The sequence below is a fragment of the Colobus angolensis genome, unplaced genomic scaffold (assembly GCF_000951035.1).
Source record: "Colobus angolensis palliatus isolate OR3802 unplaced genomic scaffold, Cang.pa_1.0 Scaffold23, whole genome shotgun sequence".
Classification (NCBI taxonomy): domain Eukaryota; kingdom Metazoa; phylum Chordata; class Mammalia; order Primates; family Cercopithecidae; genus Colobus; species Colobus angolensis.
This window is the reverse complement of record NW_012115488.1, coordinates 2,669,591-2,695,545: the sequence shown is the minus strand read 5'-3', so window position 1 is coordinate 2,695,545 and position 25,955 is coordinate 2,669,591. Positions and strand designations below refer to the sequence as shown.

Below are 25,955 nucleotides of genomic sequence, written 5' to 3'. Positions count from 1 at the left end.
CCTTTAAGTAAGAGAATTTGTCCTGATTATGTTCTCAAAGACTCTTTAATAACAGCTGGGATATGAATGTAGGCTACTCGAGTCATATTTCTTTCCAGCTTCCCAGTACTCTGGCTTACTTTTATAAAATATGTGCTTTTGTTCAGTTTAGTTTTAGTTTTCTTACTCAGTGGCAAAAAATGAACCCAAAGCTTCCATTCTTTTTTTGTTATTTTTCTCATTTATACCTCTTTCTAAAATGAGAGACTCACAAATGCACCACTAATCGCTGTTAAAATGATTCACTGTATAAATACATTGTAAAACCCATGTAAACTATATCACTACTAAATATTAAAAGTACATTTTGTGGTTCTATTTAAATGAATCTACTTAATTAATAAATCATAGTTTCATGTTTTCTGAGTTAGCTTAAAAATCCCAGATTTAATTTTTCATGAGACAATCTAATGGTCTTTAGAGCAACCATTGTCTTTATAATAATTATATTGTTTCCTTCTTACCCCAAGAAGGAAAATCTGATTTATATAACTACATATAGTTATAGAAACTATATATGTTTATGCATATATTTGTATGATGAAACATATTGAAAGATATAAGGCTTTCTTTGATGAATTTAATGATATTACAAAATGAAGCAGCTGAGTTTTATTTAATACAAATGACTGTATTAAACATTTGTGCATCTTTTCTTTCAACAAGTGTTTATTCAGTTCCTCCAGCATTCCACTGCTTTAAAAACTACGGATGTAATGGTGAGCAAAAAAATGCTACAGCCCTGCCATCATGAACTCCTAGTCTAATGGGAGAGACTAATGAAAATATAATATATGTTTACATGCTAACCACATATGTACAAGATTATGTTTTATGTATTATATATTATAAATACTTCAACGGATGCCATTCTCCAAATTTTGCACAGGAATCAAAATACGTGTAAAATGTTGATAGAATGGAAACATTTTGATTATTCAAGCATTTTCTATGCAAATACAATGCTGTGCCTCACAGTGACCCAAATACTCTGCAGTTCTGAGTTTGTAGAGTTGACCACATCGTATGCTGTCTGAAACATTTGGCCAGGGGAAACTAATCATCTTTGTTATACTTTTCTCAGGGAAGAAGTTAGTAATAGCAACCTTTAAGGCTGAAGTCACATCCCAATTGTGCCATTGGCCAAGAACAACAGATAAACAAATAATAAAATAAAGACCAAATTAACCCAAACCTCTCTCTCAATGCTTCTGTGGATACTTCCGGAGGCAACTCCAGATTCTTCTTTAATGACTGAGTTCACACATTTGAAATAATAGTTTACTCTAATTTTAGTAATGTCCCTGCTCCCCCCAGCACATAAACATACACATACGTTAAGAGCACTTAACATCTGGGTGGGCATAAATAATCAAGCATAAATATCATAATTGCTATTTTTTGCATCACTGCAGTTAAATAAAACATTCTAAAATATTGTCAGAATACAATAATACATAGTTCTTGTTACATTGGTTATGGAAATAATTAATGACTAGATAATTATATGGTTGCAAAACATACTTGATACATGCCTAGCCAAATTTATGATATAGCCAACAAAAGGATTAATAAGTCACTCTGAATTAACATTCACATGTAAAATATGTGATAATATACGAAGAAATGTAGTTTTTATATTTCATAATGAGATTTTCCTATTTGATGGTAAGCCACACTGGGTATAAAATTGTTTTGAAGGGGTATAATTTCCAAGTTATAAAAGTTTACTTAAAACACTAAAAAATGAAACAGACAAAAACAGAATATGTAAGAATTGTTGAAACCACACAAAGAGACTGGAATCTGTCTAATGAAGAAACGTATATGTTATAGTACCGTGTTGTGTCAGGGTAACATACAGCCCGCTGGGTTTTGGTAGTTGTGCTTCACAGTTGATACTGTGAGGTACAATTCACAGTTGTGAGGAAGACATGAAGGAAGTTGTGAGAGTGAGGAATAAATGAAGAAAGGCAAGGAGAGTCTATATGATGCCTTCCTGTTCTCCCAAGCACCACCACACCTCAGGAACATGTACACTGGTGGAATGTCCTGCAAAAGAGCTGATAACTTAAAAATCAAGAAATGGGTTTATTGTATCAAAGCGTGGTGGTGAGCTCCCTGGAAAAATAAAGCACTGAAATCTCAGCTGCCCACTGAATGCATAGCCTGAGGGCTGTGTGGACTTCTGGTCTCAACTGCCTCAGATAATTAATTTCTTATGCATTCTAATATATTTTTAAAAGGAACAACAAAACTGATTAGGATTGTAGCAGAGTGCCACTTAGATGTACATGACAAAAAACTCAACTCAAATAATACAAAGTATGTTTTTTCCCTAGAACTAGAAGTCCAAAGGTAGGTCAGGATTCATGGTTGATATGATTCAGTGGCTCAACAATATCATCAAGAATCTAGTATCTTTGTTTCTGCATTCTGCCTTTGAGCAGGATCAGCTTTCTTCTAAATCTGTCTCCCATTGTGGTTGCAAGGTGCATGCCAATGACTTCTGGGGCCACAAGCCTCTGTGTCTACATCTAAAGGAGAGCGAGAAGGGGTTATTTCCAGACACTTTCTCAGAAGAGTGCAGAGGCCTTTTTTTTTTCCAGGACTCTCTCCCCACCTAAATACATACAAATATCTATCTCCTTACATATAATTGTCCCCAAATGGGTCACATGCCTATACCTAGGTCAATAACTGTGGCCAAGAAAAGGAAACAGATTCAGTTAGTTCTGAGATAGAGACCATTTACTAAATCCAAAGGGGCTGTCATCTTTTCCTAAAGCATTGATATATGTACCCAATGAAATCTGAAGATGATACAAGAAAACAGTGTTGAAAGCTCATGAAACAACCAGAATATAAATTGCAAAAGGTTTTGTGTAAGCCTATTAATTTACTGCTGTAGTTCCAACAATGGTACCCATGGGTCTTTCCAAGTGAAATAAACTTTGATGGGTTAGAGTCAGAATTCTCAATATTTAGTGTTCATAGCGATTGTCTACAGAGCTTATTAAAAATGCAGAATCCTGGGCTAAAACCCAATGTTCAAATTCAGTAGGTGTGGGGCATTTTAACAGACACCCAGGAAGATTCTGTTATAGGTGACAGGAGGATTACACTTACTTAAATTCTATATGTCTGATATATTTTTACTCTCTGTTTTCCTACCATGATTATAATTTCAGTACATTCTTCTACATGCTGACCAAGTGGAACAATACACTTATTTGTTGGGTTGCTTATTTTTGGTTTTCTTCGTGCATGTGTTTAAATTCCCAGAATTAGAAGAGACTACATGTGCCATACACTCTGATTTTTATTTTAATTGCTGATCTTATGACTTCTAAGAGGAAGAGAGAATAATCATTTGGGTAGCATGATAGTACCTTCTGTGATACTTGCTTCACAGAAATGTCATTAAAAAGGCAACTAATGCCCACTATGAGGTTTATTTTTACTCTGGGGCTCTAGTTGCCACCTGTTAATAATTCATGATGTTTTGTTCAGTAAAGCAGTTAGCCTACAATACTGTCTTTGTTACAGAGATAACTAAAGCTGAATTATTACCAATACTAACCCTTGTGTATATGCCTTTATGTGTGTGAATAGTATATTGGTTAATGACATCTACCCATATCAAGGAAGCACTGCTATGTAGAAGTTTCATAGAAAGAGAAATCTTTGCAAAGTTGTGTATTTGCTGGCTGTAATTGTGTTAATTTGTAACAGAGATACTTTCAGGTATTGCAAATTCAAGTGTAGACTGGTACACAGTTTGCCCTGTGGGATTTGCTTTTCGAAGGTTCTGATTACCATGACTCTTACTAAATTTGGAATTGTCTTCATTTCTGTACTTGCTAGTTCATTCCTAAAATTTCTTGCTTATTCTTACAAAATGGAAGAGTAAAATCTTAGCAACTTCCAGTCTTCCTTCCTTAGACATCACTTCTTTAAGGTGCTTTGTTTAACCAGTCAGGATCTCAGCTGCCTATGTCTGTCCCTGGATTGTAAGGGAAATGGAGAAGCTCCCAAAGAACTCCATTTCTTGAAAGGATTTCTCTCCTCAACCTCTGTATCAATTTTTCTTTATTTTCTCCCCCAGTTTTATGCTTAAGTCCAGCTAACATTATTAGGACCATAACCCTCCCATGATCCAACACTTTAAATAATACCTAGTGAATTTCAATAAGCTGTCTGTCATCTGGTTTTTATCTTTAAGTAGAAACGGAATCAGCACTTTGTGAGACAATAAGGCATAGCAGAAGGAGTTCAGTTTTAAAGTCACACTGACATGAGCTCAAATTCAAATTGAACTAACACAGATTGTTCAGTCACTCTGAACCTCTGTACTTCCTTTATCAAATGAGAAATATTTTAATCTCATTGGTTGTTTTGTCAATTAAATGAGTTCACACAGATACAGTGACCAGCCATAAGTGTAAGGATTATTTTTTTCTTTTGCATCACTAGATTTTTGTTAACAATGACTCATCTAAGTCAGCACTTCTACAAGCCCCTGTGGTATTTTCCTAAAAGGGAATTCCTGGAAGCTACCATTTTTTCCATTCTTTGAGCATGTTATGATATATTTTGGACATGATAAAGCGGCAAACAGCTTTTAAAATATTTATGTTCTCCGCGCCACGCATGCCAACTGTGTTTGCTCTCTCCATTTCTTTATGTGCCAAGGAGGCGAGCCAAACAGTGTGAGAGGAAAATACTGTCAGGACACAAAGTCAGCTTGTCTAATGTGTACTCTGCGCAGATGTAACCTTAACGGAAAAGAGTGGAGACCACTCCCTGGCTCCACAGTGATACCTTGATTAACGAATCCACTGGGAACAAAGTTCCTTTATAAGCAATTCAGCTGAGTAAATTTTTATTTTAAAACTTCATGAATCAAGTGAAATAGTACTGGCTTGTGTCATATAATTCAACGGTAATATTCTGGGTAAACTGTACTTCTGCACAGAGTAGAAATACTTCCTCACAGAGTGTGTGTTGAAGTATAAAAGTGAATAGATGGATTCTAGGCAAAATTGTGAAGCTGCTTCAGACAAACTTTTTTTTCACTCTTGTAATTGCTATGCTCCATCCTCCACATACACAGGGCAGTAGGTTATTGTCCTTGGAGTCTTGCTGCTCTCAAACCTTCCTACCTCTTAAAGCAGGAATCAACATGATTCACATGTTTATGAGTTACAGTTAATGTTACCTTATATTGATATTGCCTAGTAATACCACAATCCTGGCTACAAGTTAATACCATGTAAAGATTCTAACTTAATTGATTCTATGTGGAGCCCAGAATTTGGGATTCTAATATACTTACAGGGTTGGTAACCACTACCCAAGGATAAAATTGTATTTTCATATTGTGGCCTTCTCTTTTATAATGTCTGTGTGTATCCATGTGTGGGCTGCAGAACATAAATCAGAACCACCTGGGATCACTGTTTAAAATGCAGGTTCCTGTCTTCTTACCACAGAATCATCACTACTACATTTTGAAGTGTGTGGTATATGATACACACACACACACACACACAGACACACACACACACACACACGGAGAGCGAGAGAGAGAACTGGAATCTTCATGTTTAAGAAAAGTCCAAAGTGATTTTGAGTCACTCTGAAGTTTAATTCTTCCTTTCTTATAACTTCTATCTCATGGAACACAATTTTTGACTATCAACCATGACTTTTAATTTCTCTTTGCCAAATAGAAAATTGATGGTGGGCTAGCTCTATGTTATATACAATTCATATTTTTCATCAATAATATTTATAATAATTTATACTCAAATTAACTAAGGTTAATCTTGTTTGCAAAGGACAATCAAATTCAGACAATTCAATGTTTTTTTCTAATAAATATTAATAAATATTTTAAAGTATAGGAGTATATATATTTTGATTTAATGTGAATACTCTTTAATCTGTTATCAAATAATGACAATTTTATAATGTATACACAAAAGTACAAGTCAGGGACTTGTAGTTAGTGTTTGGAAATGTGAAATATGTTTATGTTCAATCTCAATATCTCTTTTTCTCTTTCTCTCTCCCCACTTCTCCCTCCCTTCACTTCTACCCCATCCTCATTTCACCTTTTCCTTTTACAGCATCAGATGAAGAAGAACCAACTTCAGCAGGTAAAGTTCCTATGTTATAAAGATATTTCTTATTTAATGTCATGTCTTTAATAATAGAGAGTCAACCTTTTGAATAATATTTTCTCAGATTTCAACCAGAAAACTGGCACAGGTTTGTTTGTTTTTTTATTTACTTTTATATTTGCTGAGCCCACTATGCTGTGCCAGACTAAATGATGTTGGTTAAGAATTTTGAATAAAAGGAGAAAAGTCTTGAAATACACTAATACAGAGGAAAATACAATACACAATAGCAGATTGACATTAAACAATAAGGAAAATTGGAAAATGAGAACATTGAGAAAAATCCAGGAAAATAATACAATGAGTAGAATGATAAAATTAAAATTAAAAAGGAGGAAAATGGTAAAATAAATTTTGAGAAATACCTTTCATGAGAGAATACAGCACTGTCACATATATAACTGGTATCAGACATCCTATTCACTAGGTTTAAGGGTAGAAACTATGTCTGCCTCATTCATTTTATTTTAAAAATGTAATTTTTATAATTATAGTTTAATAATCCTGCAATTTGGTATCATGACTTAGTTCCTTATCTAGCTAATTAGTATTTATCAAACACAGGCTGTGGCCTGAACCATGTGCAATGAAGAATGCAAATGGTAGAGATGGCATGGTACTTTCAACATGGTTCCAGGACAGTGAGACAGGTCAGAGAAATGCCAGAGAGACTAAAAACCAGACACAATTATAAGAATAAAATGGGAAGAAAAAGCTCACTTGATTAATTAATAAAAGACCAGACTAACATACCAACAACATCGGAAAAAAATAGAGTCAATCTCTGAGATGTAGGCAGTTAGTTAGTGGTTGTACGGAAGAGAAAAGACCTCAACATTAGATGGATTCTTTTTAGTAACTGAGAAAAGGAGTTAGGCCTGAGAGACAAGAGCAGGAAGGGGCTCCTGAAATTAATGGTCAGAATGGTGTTTTCTTATATGGAAGGGGGGAAAGTAGCCCAGTTATTGGAACTCAGATACAAGATAGGGTCAGTTCAATTCATAGACCTGACTTATTTCAACTAGCATGGCTTCATGACTTCTATCTCCGTGCAAAACTGTACAAGGATTTTACCTGTAGCAGTAAATGCAAAAGATCAAAGTTTCAGTGGAAGAAAACAAAATAAATATCTTACATTTCTTGGATAAATTCCAAGGATATATATAAATGTCATGTTGCATGATACTCATTATAACTATAACTGCCTTTGAAATAGAATCAGAGATTCAGACAAACTCTCAATTGATGTTTCATTTTCATAATATTGTTAGATAGTCTATAACCTGATTTGGATAGGAACTCCTATCGTATTTCTCCCACTCTAGGCAGTATTCTGTAGCCTGTTTTAGGACCAACCTAATCACATGACTCAATAGCAAACTCATCTGTTTTTGAGTTTCCTCTGCCTAGTTTCTGCTTTGTTTGCCCTGACTTTGAAGCTTTGCTGTTGTTAGTGTTGCCCAGAGACTCTGTCTGTGTATCTGTCTATTGTGGCATATATTTTCTATATAGACAATCCATATACTTGACACATAATTCAAGCAAGACAGAAGTGTTTGTGGTTAAGAGTAACGTTGCTCTCTCTTTATACCCCTAGTCTCTTAGTTTTCTTCCTGAGAGGCAACACCTGTTAACGGTTTCTTGAGTCCTCTTCCAGAAAAACTCCAGGTCTGTGTTGTCCAATAGGGTAGTCACTAGCTACATGGGCTATTGAACACTCCACTATTCCAAATTGAAATTTAATGTAAGTATAAAATACACACTGGATTTCTTTATTGTTGTTGTTGTTATTATTATTATTATTATTATTATCACTTTAGTTACAGGGGGCACATGTGCAGGTTGGTTACATGGGTATATTGCTTCCGGGTAGGGACGATAGTATCCAATAGGTAGTTTTTCAACCTACACCCCCTTCCTCTCCTCCACTCTCTGGTAGTCTGCAGGGTCTGTTGTTCCCAGGTTTATATCCTTGTGTGCTCAATGTTTAGCTCCCACTCATAAGTGAGAATATGTGGTATTTAGTTTTCTGATACTACATTAATTTTTTAATCATGGCCTCCAGCTCCATCCATGTTGCTGAGAAGAACATAGTTTCATTCTTTTTCATGACTGTATAGTATTCTGTAATTTATATGTATTACATTTTCTTTATCCAATCCACCATTAGCACCTAATTTGATTCCATGTTTTTGCTATTGTGAATAGTGCAGCAATGAACTTGAGTGCATGTGTCTTTTTGGTATAATGATCTGTCTTCCTTTGAGTACATACCGAGTAATGGGATTGCTGGATCTTATGGTAGCTCTGCTTTAAGTTCTTTGGGAAATCTCCAGACTACCTTCTATAGTGGCTAAACTAGTTTATGTTCCTACCAACAGTGAGTAAGTGTTCTCTTTTCTCCACAGCTTTGCCAGCATCTGTTGTTTTTTGATTTTTTAATAATATCTGACTGGTGTGAGATGGTATCTCGCTGTGGTTTTTGATTTGCATTTCTCTGTTAAGTGATGAGCATTTTTTTTCATATGCTTGTTGGTTTCTTGTATGTCTTCTTTTCAAAAGTGTCTGTCCATGTCCTTTGCCCATGTTTTACTGGGGTTGTTTTTGCTTGTTGGTTTAAGTTCCTTTTAGATTCTAGATGTTAGACTTCTCTGGCTAGGACTTCCTCTGTCCATATTTCTTAACTTTAATTGGACTTTCTCTTTGGGTGTCAATCTTTGACAGCAGCCATCATTTTCTAGCCCAATTCATTTTCATTTCTCCTGTCTGCTACCCACACCTTACTAAGTCGCCTGCCAAGCAGTGTTGATGCTATTGTAAAATTATTATTTTGTATAAAGAAAATGAATTGTAACCCAGTGGAAGCTATATTTAAGTATAATATAGCTATTTGTATACTTTTCTTATTCTAAATCTATTTTCATAACTTCTCTGCTCACTAAGATCTTTTTGTGAAATGCAACTGAACATTTTTTCTTCAAAATACTCATCTTCCTCCAGAGTGATATGCACATCATAGAATTTAAATTATGTTTTAAAAATACTTTCATTTCTAGATATGAACAGATGTTTTTGTTGTGATTTTAGCATAGACTTTTAAAATAGAACAAATGTGCTCTTAAGGAATATTTAGCTACATAATTTCACATATGGATTATACTAACATTGAGAAAATATGTCATTTAGTAAAGCAGACACTCCTTTTGTATAAAAACCAGACAATGGGAAACAAATGTTCTCCTTTTAATTTTATCAAGCTGTATAATAAAAAGACTATATTAAAACATTTGGCAAAATATTATCAGATTTGCAAATAATTGATTTCATAAGGAATATGAATAATTATGAAAATTGGATTGAAATTTTTGAGTTCATTTTAGTATCTCTTGACCTGAATTTTTCAACACTTATTTTTTTAAATGAATAGTTATTATCCTGTTCACTTATATTTTTCAGTAATCATATATAACAAATATATATCTTTAATTTATAGCTTATTCATATATATTTATTACAACATTAATATTCTGTTTTCACTCTCATCTCCTTTCACCAACAGAATTGATGCAGAATGATATTTTCCAAGCTCAGATTTATTTTTATTGTCCTCTTTTAACTTATCTCTCTTTCCTATTATTTCTCCATTTTGTTTCACTTATCAGTGAAATGAAATCTTTTGTTTGCCAGAAAAAATGTATGTTAATTCAGCTTTCACATGTCCCCATATAATATCATTACCAGGTTCATACTCTTCCAGGTTGGACAGTGTCTCCTTCAAATATATATGTTAATTTCTATAAATTAAATATTTATTTTTCTAATTGGAGATAAGCCACTTCTCAAAGTAATAGAATAAATAATAAAATAAAAAGGATTTTTTTCCTGCCAAAAAGTCACAGCATCCTGATTAATAGTTGTTAATGTATGAATTTTGAATTTTAAAATGATAATTTTTTGAACAAATCTATACATGACTTATCTAAAAATGTAAGTTCCTAGTGGATATTACCACTCATACTATTTAGTAAATATTTTTAATGTATTGATATTATATGACAAATCTAGGTTGTTTTAATTCCATAGACACACAGAGTTGTGTTAATTATAATTCAATAGTTATGATATATTCTCATTGTTTATAACTATTTTAAAAGTAAATAATAGATATTTATCTTCAATAACATATAGAATGAAAAACATCAGGAAGACAAAAAATAAATGAGAAAATTAGGGAGGCATTAGTGTTTTATTTGTGTTATAATGCTAAAAAATAATATGGATTTTTTCTTTACAATGGAGTACAATTGATTTGCCTTATATTTTGAATTATTGAAAGACTGCCTCATTAAAAGTGATAATTGATCCCTCCACTTTGTTTCCATGTAACTCAGATTATATTTAATAGAATAAATTTCAGAATGAAAATATTCTTATACTTTAGACAATCACATTCTGTCTTTGGTTATTTCTTCATATGTACCCACATTCTTTTATTTGAACTTCTAAATTGCCTTGCAAATAGCAAGTGCTTAATCAATGTTTTAAAATGTTGACTCGTAGAGGGGATGTATAATACATCATATCTGCATTTGTAATGGTAGGCATGCATCCCCTTATTGATTGTGACGCATTGGCTTGTTAATCACTTTCAGTTCTGAATGTTCTGGTAGAATATATTAGCCTAAAAGACCATATTTTGTAACATCTGAGTTATGAGGGCAGATTCACTTAACACCTGCTTCTTTAGCTACCAGAAGCTTCTTTTTATTTATCCTACTTGAATCTTACATTCAGATATTTAAGCATCTTGTTTTATTGAGTATAAAAACACATCAATGAACTATAGAGAAATTTCTTCAATCTGAGTTATATTTTAAGATATAATTACAAATTAATGAGAGTCACATTGTTAAAGCAGAAACTGCACCCCAAAATGCATCACTTTTAGAAGTGATATATTTAATCTAATTATATTGCTATTGCACAAATAATTTTTGGAAACTACTTTCTTGAAACTTCCTTCTGAATCTGCTTATGGGATTGCAACATCAACTATTATTTTATAGTCTCTGAACTGTGCTGCTATATTTATCTGCTTTTGGTCTAATATATATGCCTTTAAAAACTAAAATTTGCAAATATTAAGAATGTGAGGGGGTATGAAATATAGATAAGATTACAACTTTGAAATTAACAACATTCACCTGAACATATAACATGTATTTTTGAAAGGTAAAATCAAATAATACCTTGAAACAAAGTTGTCAGTGATTGCTTTCCTTATGTTGCACAAATCCAATTTTCATTTAGCTTTTATTTAAGTTTTTCAATAGACGCTTCGTAAACTGACTATAACAATACTTATTTCTATCTCCTTTGGAAAAAAATAAGACATATAAATTTGAATATTGGCTGCTAAAAATAAACTATATAAAATATAATTTAACTGTAAGGTGTAGCAAATCAAGTTTATTCTCACAATTTCCTCATTGCTTTTAATTTATTTGGTCTTACTAGCTATAATTTTAGATATTTAGAAATATCATTCATTTATCACAAGGAAATCATTCATCCATCCCTCAAGGAAATCATTTAAAACAGGGCTGGGAATTGAAAATTAGTGGATGGGACCAAAATCACTTAGAAAATGACACAGTAGAGATCTTGTAGCTACACAGTAAGTCTGTGGTTAAAACGAATTAAAACCATAACTGATTGTTTTGTTCATATCACCTCAAATAAAAAGCTTGCATTTTATTTTTTCCCTCTTCTCTTGCCTAAGGGGAGGTTTTTAATTACTTTGGCAGTTTTTTAATACTACAAGTGGAACTGAGTTTGGATTTCTATAAAAGTAGCTATTAATATTAGATTAACTCATATAATAATGAAAACATTAAAAAGGGAATTTTCAGATATATGTAAATGGTAAAAATATTTTGTTCTTTTTTTGTATACATTTAAGATATAAAATGTGATGTGTTAAATACATATATAGTGAAATGATTACTATAGTCAGAAAAATTTACATATCCATCACCTCATGTTGTTATCTTCGTGTGTGTGGTTAGAACACTGACAATCTACTCTCTCAGCAAATTTCTATTATGTAATACGATATTATTGTCATGGTACTCATATTGTGCATTAGATCTCTAGGCTTATTCATCCTACATAACAACTTTGTACCGTTTGACTTACATTTCGCCCATTCTTTATCCCCATCCCCAGTAACCACTATTCTACTCTATTTCTATGTATTCAAATTTTATTTTTTTTAGATTTCATATATAAGTGAGATCATTCAGCATTCTTCTTTTTGTGTCTGGCTTTTTAAACTTGGCATAATTCCTCTAGATTCATCCACATTGTCACAAATGGCAGAATCACCTTCTTTTATAAGGCTTAATAATATTCTATTATATAAGTTCCTTATATATTTATTAATCAACGGACACTCAGATTGTTTAAAAGTTGGTTCCTATAAATAATGCTGCAGTGAACATGGGAGTGCAGATATCTGTGAACATGGGAGTGCAGATATCTGTATGATATTATTTCATCTGGGCGTATATCCAGAAGAGGGATTGCTAGGTCATATAGTAATTAGATTTTTAATTTTTTTGAGGAACTTCCATACTATTTTCCATAATGGCTGCACCAGATTACATTCTCACAAAGAGTGTTCAAAGATTTCCTGGACCCTTGTCTTATATAACGTATAAAAATGAACTCAAAATAGATTGAAAACTTAAATATAAGCTCTGAAACCATAAAACTCCTAGAAGAAAAAAATATAGAGGAATAGCCCCTTGACTATGATTTTTTGGATGTCACAGCAAAAGCTCAGGTAGCAAAAGCAAAAATAAACAAGTGGGACCACATCAGTCTAAAAATTTTCTGCACAGCAAAGGAAACAATCAAGATAATAAAATGACAGCCTGCAGATTGTGAGAAGATATTTGCCATATATCTGTTAAGGGATTAATATCCAAAATATATAGAGAAGTCATATGAGTCAATTGCAAATAGAAAAATAAACCAGTTAAAAAGTGGACAAAGAATCTGAATAGACATTTCTCCAAAGAAGACATGAGAATGGCAATAGATGTTTGATACGGTGCTCAACATCACTGAGTGAAATTCCAGTGAAAATCATAATGAGATGGCACCTCACACGTTAGGATATCAAAAAGATAATCCTTTTGGCAATCATATTAAAACATAAAAATACAAAAGCCATAGTGTTCTTCATATATTTATAAAGTTAAAATTATTGTAATTTGCTTAAATGTAAAGCTGTGTATGTGACGTCTTATCAGTTCATTCCAACTGGTAGTGATGATAGAGATCACTGGACATAATAGCTGATAAAATATTTATTATGAACTCTGTAATGTTCACAGAGATGAAGAAAATGGTGATTTGGCATACCAATGCATTCATACCTTCACCAGTTCCTTTAAATTTTTAACATTTTAATCATTTAAATTACTAGCTTTGACATTGAAGAAGTACACCTAAGAACAATACTAATTTCATATACAAAGGTTAATAATAGAATATGGGCTAGCAGTAGTAAAGAGTTGAAGCTGTGGTTTTATATTAGCAAGTTAAAAGTCATTCATAAAACAAATATGTATTTTGTGTATACACACAGGATACAGAGTGATTAGATATTTTCTCTAACTTTTGAAATATTTAATTTTAGTTCCACAAAAACGTCATTTCTGTTTATGGTGAATTTTTTATTTTCTTAACTATGCTACGGATATCTTTTAGATTTCTTTCTCGTTTTCTTGTGGAGTTTAATTTGGCATGGCTGACTATATGCTCAATTTATTCTATAACTCATGCATTTTGAAAATAAATGATATTTTATCACATTATTTTCTAATGAACAAGAGTTGCTTGTGCATTCTGATTTTAGTATTTTATTTCCTTGGGGTCTGAAATAGAACTTCACATTCTTATTTTTGTTTGCCTTACATTTGCTACAAATTTATCTCCTGTTTTATACATAAATGCATATTTTCCCTCTAGTGCCTGGAGCAACTTTACTAATTGTTTTATTGAGTATATTCTTGTTCATAAATATACTCTAATCAGGCTCAAATATTAAAACCTAATATATAAAAACCAAAAAAAGCTACAATATTTAAAAATCAGATAGAAGTAATTATTTGTAGATTCTCAGAGGAACAGGGGAAAAGAAATCACTGCTTCTAAAGATGTGACTTTGGTCAGTTTACTAAGACATTAGTGGAAAGAACAAATAGTGCTTACATTTCCTTTTTTTTAAAACAAAATTAAACTTCCTTCTTGATAGGTGTGTGATAGTGATGTTTACCTGTGAGACAAAGAATTGTAATTTAAGTTCCTGTTATATGGATGTGTTTTTTCATATTTTTACTAAAATAAACTTTGTTGTAGAACAGGATCATGGTGCCAGTAGGGACTTTGGAAAATTGTATACACATCTTTCTCTTTAGACAAGTCGAAGAATTAAACTATCACAGGAGTGAAAAATAGTATCTTTACATCTTGACATACATATCTATGAATGTAGTTGTATAATCCATCATCTTTCCCCCAAACTGTAAAATCAGAGTTAGCATAAACACTTAAAATAATAAAATATTATTGTTATGTAAAATTTAAATCTCTCATGGTACCGCCTTAAAACCATTATATTTTCAGTTACATATGTTAATATCTAGCAATACATATATTCAAAAACAGTTATTATGTATTGTGAACTGATTCCTTAGTTCTAGGTAACAGAAAATTCAATTTAATATAGATTAAATATAGATTAAATGATAACTCACACAGAGTTGAGAACAGTTGGTTCAATGATATTACTAAAAGTCTGGTTTCTGCTCTTCTTTTCCAATATTTCTGTTCTGTCTTCTGTGGCAGAAAATTTATCTTAGTAGTAACACTGGTTTCTCCATGGCTGTAATATGTCTGCCAGCAGCTACTGTGGCCATTATGCATCCTTATACACGACCAGAGAGGGCACAAAAATGCTTTCAAGGCAAGAGTCCTGAGATCACTCTGACTGGATAGACTTAGATCCCTTCTGTTTATCTTGAAAAAGTCAGCCAATCAAGATTGTCCCATGGAGTATGAGATTTATTTTAGCTTTCTTTGAAGATTATGAGCTATGTGACTAAGGTGTGGGTACATGAACAAAAATGAGGGTACTCCTTAAGACCAGAATCAAAGAAATGCACACTAGGTCACCAATCAACAAAGCCAATAGGAAATGATGGTTATAACATCTCTTTTGTCACTTTAACTACCTTCGTGGTTATTTTTCTATACATTGCTATGTTTTTCATCCTATTTTATAAAAACTATGAGACCCTGAAAATCTGGTTATTGAGAACTAAATTTGATGTATATCTCAATAATACTAAAAATGTATATTCATATGTGCATTGTCATGCATTGTAACTTTTAAAATCCCAGCTTCACCATAGCCTTTATTTTATCTTGTTCTATATAAACATTTTCAAGTGTGCCACAACTGGATGTGCACTATCTGTACTGAACTGATCTGTACTGAACTGATCTTTTAATTCTTTTAAGTTTTAATTTTCATGGGTTCATAGTAGATGTATATGTTCATGGGAAATATGAGATATTTTTATGCAGGCATACAATTAGTAATAATCCCATCACAGAAAGTGGGATATCCATCTTCTCAAGCATTTTCCCTATGTGTTAGAAATGATCCAATTATACTCTTTTAGTTATTTTTAAATGAGCAGTAAATTATTGTTGACTGCAGTTACCCTGCTGTGCTATTCAACTCTAGATCTTATTCATTCTATCTACCTATATTTTTATACTCATAAACCATCTGCACTCCCCACTCCCCTGCCCCCTGTGCTACCCTTTTTAGCCTCTGGTAACCATCATTCTACTCTCTTATCTCTGTAAATAAGTGCTCCTGTAAATAAGTGAGAATTTGCAAAGTTTATCTTTCTGTACCTGGCTTATCTCATTTAACGTAATGATCTCCAGTTCCATCCATGTTATTGCAGATGACAGGATCTCATTCTTTTTTTATGACTGAATAGTACTCCATTGTCCATATGTACCACACTTTAAAAATCCATTCATCTGTAAATGGACACTTAGTTTGCTTCCAAATCTTGGCTATTGTGAATTGTGCTGCAGTAAACCTGGGAGTACAGCTGTCTCTTCGATACACTGATTTCCTTTCTTTTGGGTATATACCTAGTAGTGGGATTTCTGGATCATCTGGTAGCTCTGTTTTAGTTTTTTGAGGAAACTCCAAATTGTTTTCCGTAGTGCTTGTACTACTATACATTCCCACCAACAGTGTATAATACAAGGGTTGCCTTTCCTCCACATCCTCTCTGTCATTTATAATAATATTGCCTATATATTGTAATTTTGATTTGCATTTCTCTGATGATCAACGCTACTGAGCACCTTTTCATAGACCTACTTGCCATTATCATTTGTCTCAAGAATTTTCTAAATTTCCTTCTTAATTTCTTCATTGACTCACTAGTCATTCAGGAGCATTTTGTTTAATTTTCATGTATTTGTGTAGTTTCCAAAATTCCCCTCATTATTGACTCGTATGGTCTTGGATACCATGCAGAAGAATTCTCAGGATCTCTTCCCCTACTTTCTCCCAAACAAAAGGAGTCTCTCTCTCTGTTCTGAGATGCCTGGAGCTGGAGTAGGGGTGACACAAGCACCTCTGTGGTCACCAACACTGGGATGGCACTGGGTCAGACCTGAAGCCAGCATAGCACTGGATCTCACCCAAGGCCCACAGTAACCACACTGCCTGGCTACCTCCTGTGTTTGCTAAAGGCCTTAGGGCTCTACAATCAGCAGGTGACAAAGCCAGCCAGGCTTGTGTCCTTTGCTTCAGGGTGGCAAATTCCCTCCTGGTCCTGAGGTACTCTCTTCTGCTGTGGCTGAGCTGGCACAGAAGGCACAAGACAAAGTCCTTCCCAGTCTTTCCTCCCCTTTCCACAACCAGCGGACTCTCTCCCCATGGCCACCACTGCCCCAGGCTCACAGTGAGTACTGTCTGGCTACAGCCAATGTTCATTCGAGGCCCCAGGGCCCTTCAGTCGTCAACTTGTGGTGAGTGCTGTCAGGCCTGGGACTCTCCCTTCAGGGCACCAGTCTCCCCTCTGGTCCATTACAGGTCAAGAAACACTGTCCAAGAGCCACGGCCTGGAATCCGGCTCTCAGGAGCCTGCTTGGTGCTCTGCCCAGCTGTGGCTGAGCTGCTACCTAAGCTGATTTTTGGTTCTTATGATGTTTGCTTTGTTGTGTGGATAGCTGATTTGGTGTTCTTGCAGGGAGGACAATTGGTGGAGGCTTCTATTCAGCCACCTCACTCTGCCTCCACCCCCAATCTTTTCTTTTCAAACTTTAATGATTGGTTTCTATAGGAACAACTAAATTTACTCAGCCTTATTTCTGAGGAACTGCTTACTATAATCCTTCTCTCTCACATTTTAAAAACTGACAAAATTGTTAAACTGCATTGTCTAGAACATTCCTAAGAGTATTAAATACTGTCATTAGTTATGTTAGGTTGATATTATATTATTAGACATAAAAGTGACATACAGCCAAAATACAATAATTTTATCTTTAAAATAGAGAATAACCATTCAAATTTAGTCAAATTTTTAAGCTTAGAAAAAAGTGACTTAATATTTGTTTATATGTTGCTGCAGCATTAAAAATTCAACTTTTTAAAACTTGTGTTATAATGTTGAAAGATAGTCCTAGAGGTGTAAATTAAATTTTGATTAAATCTTTTGAAATTTCATAATTTTCTTTTCATTTTGAATTATTAATACTTAGATTTTGTGCTGTTGACCTTTAGAATGCTAAAAGACAAGCCAGAAATTAAACCCAAAGTAACACCAAGCACTGAAAAAGCATCAAAGTTAAAAAAGTAATAAAGATACCATTATTAACGGGAATAAAATTATATAAATGGAAAATGATTTAAAAAGGAAAAGAGAGTTTATCTCTCAGGGTTATACAGTTCTCCAGAGAAACAGAACCAAAAGGGTGTGTGTGTGTGTGTGCGCGCGCGCACACGCGTGCACATGTGTGTGTAATAGATACATGGGTAAGTAGATTTATTTTAAGGAATTGGCTTAGGTGATTGTGAGTGCTGGCAAGTCTAACATGTGTAGGACAAAGAAGCTGGAAATTCAGGGAGGATTTCTGTGTTAGACTCTTGAGGCTCCTCTTCTCAGGGAAATCAGTTTTTGCTCTTAAAGACTTCAGCTCACTGGATGAGACCCAACTCTATTAGCAAGGGTCATCTTTTTTACTTAAAGTCAACCGATTGTAGATATTAATCACATCAACAAAATATGTTCACAGCAATATCTATATTAGTATTGGACCAAGAAGTCAGGCACCATAGCCTAGTCAAATTAACATGTAAAATTTAACTATCACAGAGAACCAGAAAAAATATAAACACAAACTATTCTATTTACCAAAGAATGTGTTTCAGAGAAAATAGATTGAACATTATTTCCAATGTTTAATCATAATTAATGTTGGCCTCTATCTGTGCAGACTTAGACTTAGAGGTTTCTTTAATTTCTAGTCCTCCCTGCGTTAGCTGGATTCATCTTTAAGAGCATCTCCATTTGCCTGAATAATTTTTTTTGGCTGTCCTTGGATTTATTCCAATGTTAAATCTTATAAGAGTATGAAGAGGTGTTTACTTACTATTATGGAGATTTCCTGGCTCAGGGAAGACATTCAACTTTCTGGATAGGATGGATAGGATAAAACGCCATGGGCCTTCAGGTCTGCACCTTCAGGGGCTTTTGTCTTCTGACAAATAGCTGTCTACTGTCTATGAAGTATTTTCTTTCTACAAGTTAACTTTTCCTCCTCTGTAAAATGGGACAATAAGGGCACCCACCTTAGAGGTTTGCTGTAAAGATCGCACTCAACAATACATGTAAAGAGCTCATCACAATGTTGCCCATCCTGTAATAGGGACTGCACAGGAAATCTAAGCTACTATTTTTACTTTCATTATTCTGTTTGCTGTTTGCCATATTAATATTGTAATTTTGATTATGATTTTTTAATTTACTCAATATGCAGAGGCCTCTATGTAGAGTATTTTGCTTAATTTTCACAATTAACAAATACTGTATATATATAATTTAAAGAGGAGAACACTAAATGTTAAAGCATATGAAGAAATATGTACAAGGTTACATAATAAGCAAGTAACAGAATCAGGATTCAAGTTCAAGCTTCTCTGGAAAAACTGGTGCTTATCTTACAGCAGCAAACTCAGCCTTTTTATTCATTTATAAAGAGTTTTAAATGTCATGTATTTCTTGTAATTGTAAAAGTTATATAGAGTTATTCAACTTTTTGTTATGCATATATTATAAAATTATACATTATAATATGTGCAAAATTTTATATATTATTTTAAATGCCTCTCTGATCACTACAGCAGTTTATGAATCACATAAACATTGTGGAAAAGAATAAAATAGGAAATGAAAATCTCCCTGACTGCCTTCATCCATTTTACATACTTGTGTTAAAAATATATATTCTGCCTTAATCTAGCTCATCTTACAGGCTTCGTGTCAATGGCTTAAGCCAAAATCGTTAGGGTCTATTTTGATGACACCCTCTCTCTACATTTAGTCCACCAGGTCTTTTTAGCTTCATTTTAAAAATATATCCAAACTCTAATCAGACAGTCCAAGGCAGAATCTTCTCACTCATGGATTTGCTGGTACTCTAGGCCCCTTTTCAGTCTCTTCTCAAAGGAGCTGGCAGCTTGATTCTTTTCCAAGGCTGTGAGCACCCATCACTCTTCTGCCCAGGTCCTCTAGTACCTCTCATCTGGCCCTGATGAGACATAAACCCTGGACACATTGTTCTTATAGGCAGGGCTTGGCACTCACAGGTGGGTTGCCTGAAGGACTTCTCTTGCCTGTATCTGCATGACTACTCAGTCACATCCTTCATGTCTTCACATGAAGGTGTGTTCTCAGAGAGGCCTTCCTTTGTCTCTAAAAAGTTCATGCTTCTTCACTTTGTCAGTCTTTTGCCTGCATATTTTTAATATTATTAATGTTGTTTTTAAAATATCTGCCCATCTTACTTATGTAACTTATTTATTTCTGTCCAGGCTAAATATAAACTCCTAAGGGCTGGCATGTTTTTTGTCTATATTTGTTCACAACTGAATCCCCTCCTTCTAGAACAAGTGTTTGATACATAGTAGATGCTTCATAAATATTTGTTGTGTGATCAAATTAATGAATAAATTAAGCGCCAGGTGCGGTGGCTCATGCCTATAATCCTAGCACTTTGGGAGCCCAGGGTGGGCGGATTGCGTGAGCTCAAGGAGTTCGTGACCAGCCTGGGCAACACAGGGAAACCCCGTCTCTACTAAAACACAAAAAAATGGCCAGGTGTGGCAGCATGTGTCTGTAGTTCCAGCTACTCCAGAGGCTGAGGCAGGAGAATTGCTTGAACCTGGGAGGTGAAGGTTGCAGTGAGCTGAGATTACACCACTGTACTCCAGCTTGGGTGACATAGCAAGACTCCATCTCTAAAAAAAATAAAAAAAGATCACACTTAGTTTTTCCTTATAGGATGATACAAAGAGAGGGATGATGATAGATATATTTGCAAATAGATGAAATAAATAAAAGGAGAATCCCAATAATTTGATAAGAATATTAAAGATGCTGTAAATTACAGGCAACTCTCCTTGTCCATGGGTTTCCCATCTAGGGATTCAAGCAACCATATATTGAAAATATTTGAACACAAAAGACAATAAAAAATACAAAATATAAATAGGAAACAATAATAATACAAAATATAAATAGGAAAAAATATAAATAGGAAACAATAAAAAAAGTAAACAACTATTTACATTGTATTAGGTGTTAGAGGTAACCTAGAGATGATGTAAAGTGTGGGGAGAGATATACATAGGTTATATGCAAATGTTATGCCATTTTATATAAGATACTTGAACATCTGAGGATTTTTATCTCTCTGAGGGTTCCCGGAATCCATCCCCCACAAATACTGAGGGACAATTGTATTATTTAAATTCCTTGGCAGAAAAAATCCATTACATTGATCTTTGTTTTTCTGCTTTTGCTGCAGTAGAAGAAAATTACTTTTGCTTAGTAATTCTTTCAGTGTGGTATTGTAACAATGGCAACGATTTAGCCATTGTTAGTAATCACTGGCAGGAAACCACAGCAGTGATTTTAAGACATCTCAAATATGATAACCACCATCATCTAATGCTGGGTATGGGTAAAAGAGTCAGAGAGGTTAAGGGAGGTGGTGGATCAGAGGACAGCACTGGTTATGCAGGGGGAAGGGGCAAGCCTGCACATCCACTTGGCTTCCTAAGTTTGAGGTCCACAAGGAATTAGGAAAGGACCAGAAATTTCTTTATACAATAACTACCTCATTATTGCATTGTTATTCATGTCTCATTAAGCTCACAGACATCTTCGAGTAATTTATTTTCAAGATTACATGGAGAGAATTTTTTAAACCTTTAAGTAACATATTTAAAAATAAAATAAAACATACCTGGGTATAGTGTTCTTGTGAGATACCTTTTTTTGAGAAAATATATTTATTTGAAGCGGATCTTCAACTGCTAGAATTCAACAAGATTTAAGTATGTTTCGTATCTACTCGCCTGTTTTTTCTTTCTCTAGACGTAAATCTAAATAAAAAAAATCTAGGGTTTTAATCCAGTTTTAAAAATGTTACAACATTATTGGTTGCTTTTAAAGCTTTGCTAGAAGCTCTTGAAAAAGAATGAGCTGTACATTTCTCAATAATAAAAACAAAGAATTAAAACCACTGTACAGATTAGCCAGTGGTTTTTGCCAAAGCTTGAGATGTTCTTTAAAGGACAACTTAAGACTGAGGACCTTTGAAACTATTGCATTTCATAATTTAGTGTTTAAATGTGTTGGGAGGAATTGTGCAAGTACTCAGCTACTAAGTAAAACAAAACTAAAACAAGACAAATTATAAACAAAGTGGTTAGGGATTTATTTTTTCCAGAAACATTTTAGTATTCTGCATCTTTGTCTATCTTAACAAAATGAGTTAGTTATACTAAGTCTTATTTATAAGATCGTCAAAAAAACACTGAAAACACTGATCAATGTTAAGCTCCTACAGAATGATAATCACCAGCCTGATATTCTGTAGCCAGAATGCTCAAGCAAGTTGTAGTACTTTTAAAATTTCTGAGAATTTTTAGAGCTGTTAGAAGAGGAAGATTAGCATATTTTTAAGTAACTTGAATTTTCAAACTGTGATTTTTTTTTTTTTGTCTTCTCTATTTGTTTCACCAAATGACTCTAGTGTTCTCAGACACTTTGGTGGGTAGCGGTAGGTTAAGAGTTAAAACTATTAATTCATACTTAGTTGTATTCTTATTCTGGAAATGACAGAACCAATAAAAACTGGTCCCTTAAGGTATTCTTTCCTTCCCCTCCATGAAACCTGTGCCTGGTTTTAATATCCTATCACATCCATGCTTCTTCTCTCTAGGAGGCAGGACAGTCTCCTCTATTCCAGGTCACACATGTTGTGCTTATTCTCACCCCAAAGCTTTAATCGAGGCTTGTCTATCTAGAGTGCGCTTTCCTTTCCCTTTCAGATCTCTGCAATGTATCCAGCCTTTTACACACCTCTCGTCTTAGATCTTCTGTTTCCTGTAACCCACGTTGATTTCTCACTTTGCAGTTCTCACTTGTGTATCTGTTAGGAATGTTTTTTTGTGGTAGGTAACTGAGAAATGACTGGGAAGGAGTCCATTCTCTGTGAGATCCCAGAATCTCCACTAATTTCTCCCAAGTAAATCATATTTCTGTGAGTATGAAAGAAGGAATAGAACAGAGGTTGGAGAAGCAGTCATTTCTATCCCTACAGAGATTTGAATTCCTTCATTATGTACTGGATGCGATTGGAATGGTTTCTTCACCTGTAATAGGAACTCATTCTCAACTGGACTCTTCCTTCCATTGCATTTCCAGCAATGCTGAAGACAGAATCAGGGATCAATACCTGTGCAGTATCAATAGATAAATACCCATAAAAATAACATCTTGCTCTTTGGGATCATACAGCAACAGAGAGAGAGAGCAAAGTGGGGGTGGAGAGAGAGAGAGAGGAAGAGAGAGAGAGCGCGCAATCAAAAGAGCACAGCAGTTTCAATTATACAAAATACGGAAACTATGTTGTAGGATCCTTATGTAGACACCATAGCCTTTTGGATCTGTGCAAATTACGGTCATGTCAGTCACATTTTCTGATTTATATCATCTTCTAATCACTTTGACTGTCTACAGCTGTATTAGTTTCCTGAGACTGCGCTAACAATTTTCCACAACCTCTGTGGCTTAAAACAACACTCATTTAATTCTCACAGTTCTGGAGGCTAGAACTCTGAAGTCAAGGCATAATCCAGGCAATGCTCTCTCTGAGGGTTCTAGATGGGAATTTTTCCTTGTCTCTTTTAGTTTGTGTTGGCTGTGGGCATCCCTTGACTTCATTGACTTGTGACCTCTTCACTGCGATTTCTGCCTCCGTCTTCACATCACCTTCTCCACTTTTGTCTGTGTCTTTTCTCCAGTTTCTTAGAAGGACACTTGTTATTGGATTTAGGGCCCATCTGGGTAATCTAGGATGATCACATTTCAAGATCCTTTCCTTAGTTCATTGTGTTGCTGTAAAGAAATACCTGAGGCTGGGTAATTCATTAAGAGGTTTATTTGGCTCATAGTTCTGAAGGTTGAACAAGAAGCATAGTGCTGGCATCTGCACCTGGTAAGAGCCTCAGACTGCTTCCATTTATGGTGACAGGCAGAGGGGAGCAGACATTACAGGGAGAGAAAGGAGAAGAGAGACAGGAGGAGGTGCTAGTCTCTTTTCAACAACCAGTTATCCCAGATACGAATAGTGAGGACTCACTCCTGCACACCAAGCCATTTATGAGGGATCTGCTTCCACATCCCAGACACCTTCCACCAGGTCCCACCTCAACACTGGAAATAAATTTTAACATGAGACTTGGCGTGGCCAAACAAACCATATCTAAACCATAGAAGTCCTTAAAATAAGTACATCTGTAATGAGACTTTTTCAGGTAATGTAATATTCACATGTTCCAGAGATTTGGACATGAATATATTTTGGTGGTGGGGGAGAGGGCGGAGCACCATTCAACTTACTATAATAGCAACAGTAGATGTACTAAATAAATGTGCAATGAATTAGGTTGGCTCTGCCAAAATATTTTTAAGTAAATAAACATATTGTGTAATGAAATATTCATAAGGATGGTGGAATATTTACTTTTGCAGCCCTCATATTTTGCATTTCTGGATTAAAAAGTGATTATAAAATATAATGAAGAAATCATAGTCTATTCAATGAAAAAGGATAGATACCATACATAAAGCCTACAGATATTTTCAAAACCTCAGCCAATACAGTTCGGTAAGGATGAAGCTAACTTCGATTTCAGTGGAAACTGTGTGTTCTAAGAAGTGAGTTATGGGTAAAAATTTAGGCAGCAACTATAATTTATATTACTTTAAACTTATATATGTTTATATGTTTTTTTTTTTTAATTCTGGAGAGAGGAAAAACAGATAAGCAATATTTTAAGCACATTATAAGGTCATTCCTTTTTATTTTAAAGAAGCAAAAGTTATATTCACAAATTTATTCTTAAATATTTTAACATAGTTTTATAATTACTTGATGTTATACAGTTTGTCCAACTTTAATTCTAGATTTATTTATTTATAAAAGCAATAAAATATACAAAGCATGAGATTACAAAAAAACTAAAATGCACTTATTTAGTTAGAGTAACACAGCATTCTAAAACATAAAATTAGCGGGGCGTGGTGGCTCAAGCCTGTAATCCCAGCACTTTGGGAGGCCGAGACGGGCGGATCGCGAGATCAGGAGTTCGAGACCATCCTGGCTAACATGGTGAAACCCCGTCTCTACTAAAAAATACAAGAAAAAAACTAGCCAGGCGAGGTGGCGGGCGCCTGTAGTCCCAGCTACTTGGGAGGCTGAGGCAGGAGAATGGCGTAAACCCGGGAGGCGGAGCTTGCAGTGAGCTGAGATCCGGCTACTGCACTCCAGCCCGGACGGCAGAGCGAGACTCCGTCTCAAATAAAATAAAATAAAATAAAATAAAATAAAATAAAATAAAATAAAATAAAATAAAACATAAAATTAAACCTTATTTTCATTTCAGTATTATCAGTTATTAGCAGATAAAATCAACTCGTTATGGATTATCTGTTTTGAATGAACAACAAATATTTACTGTAGTCGATAAAAACAATGATTTGTCCAAATTCATTTTGGCAATTTGGAAGCCAAATTTTAATTTTGTTATTTTGAACACATGAAGTTTTAAACTATTACTATTTAAATTTTTGTTTTAATGCTAATTTTAACCTGTAAAACTTGTTAAGTGAATATACATTTTATACTTTGAAAATTTTCTTTAAAAAGGATAGTGATAAAGGGTGAATTAGAATGTGCTTTGAAACAAGTCTAAGCTCTTTCCAGATTCACGTAACAAGAGCCAAGTGTCTCAGTGTGGTATAGAAATGACCCCTGGGAAAT

At 34.2% G+C, this 25,955-nt stretch overlaps 1 protein-coding gene across 2 annotated transcripts in view; it reads left to right on the top strand.

The window, feature by feature from the left end:
* Positions 1–25,955, top strand: part of EDIL3 (EGF-like repeats and discoidin I-like domains 3) — a 448,834-nt gene that overhangs the window by 155,725 nt on the left and 267,154 nt on the right. The window contains exon 3 of one of the 2 annotated variants that reach the window (XM_011944228.1): positions 6,174–6,203. The exons of the other annotated variant lie outside the window; for it this stretch is intronic. Coding sequence (XP_011799618.1) covers positions 6,174–6,203 — 30 coding nt within the window. The remainder of the gene's footprint in view (positions 1–6,173; positions 6,204–25,955) is intronic. 2 annotated transcript variants of the gene reach the window in all.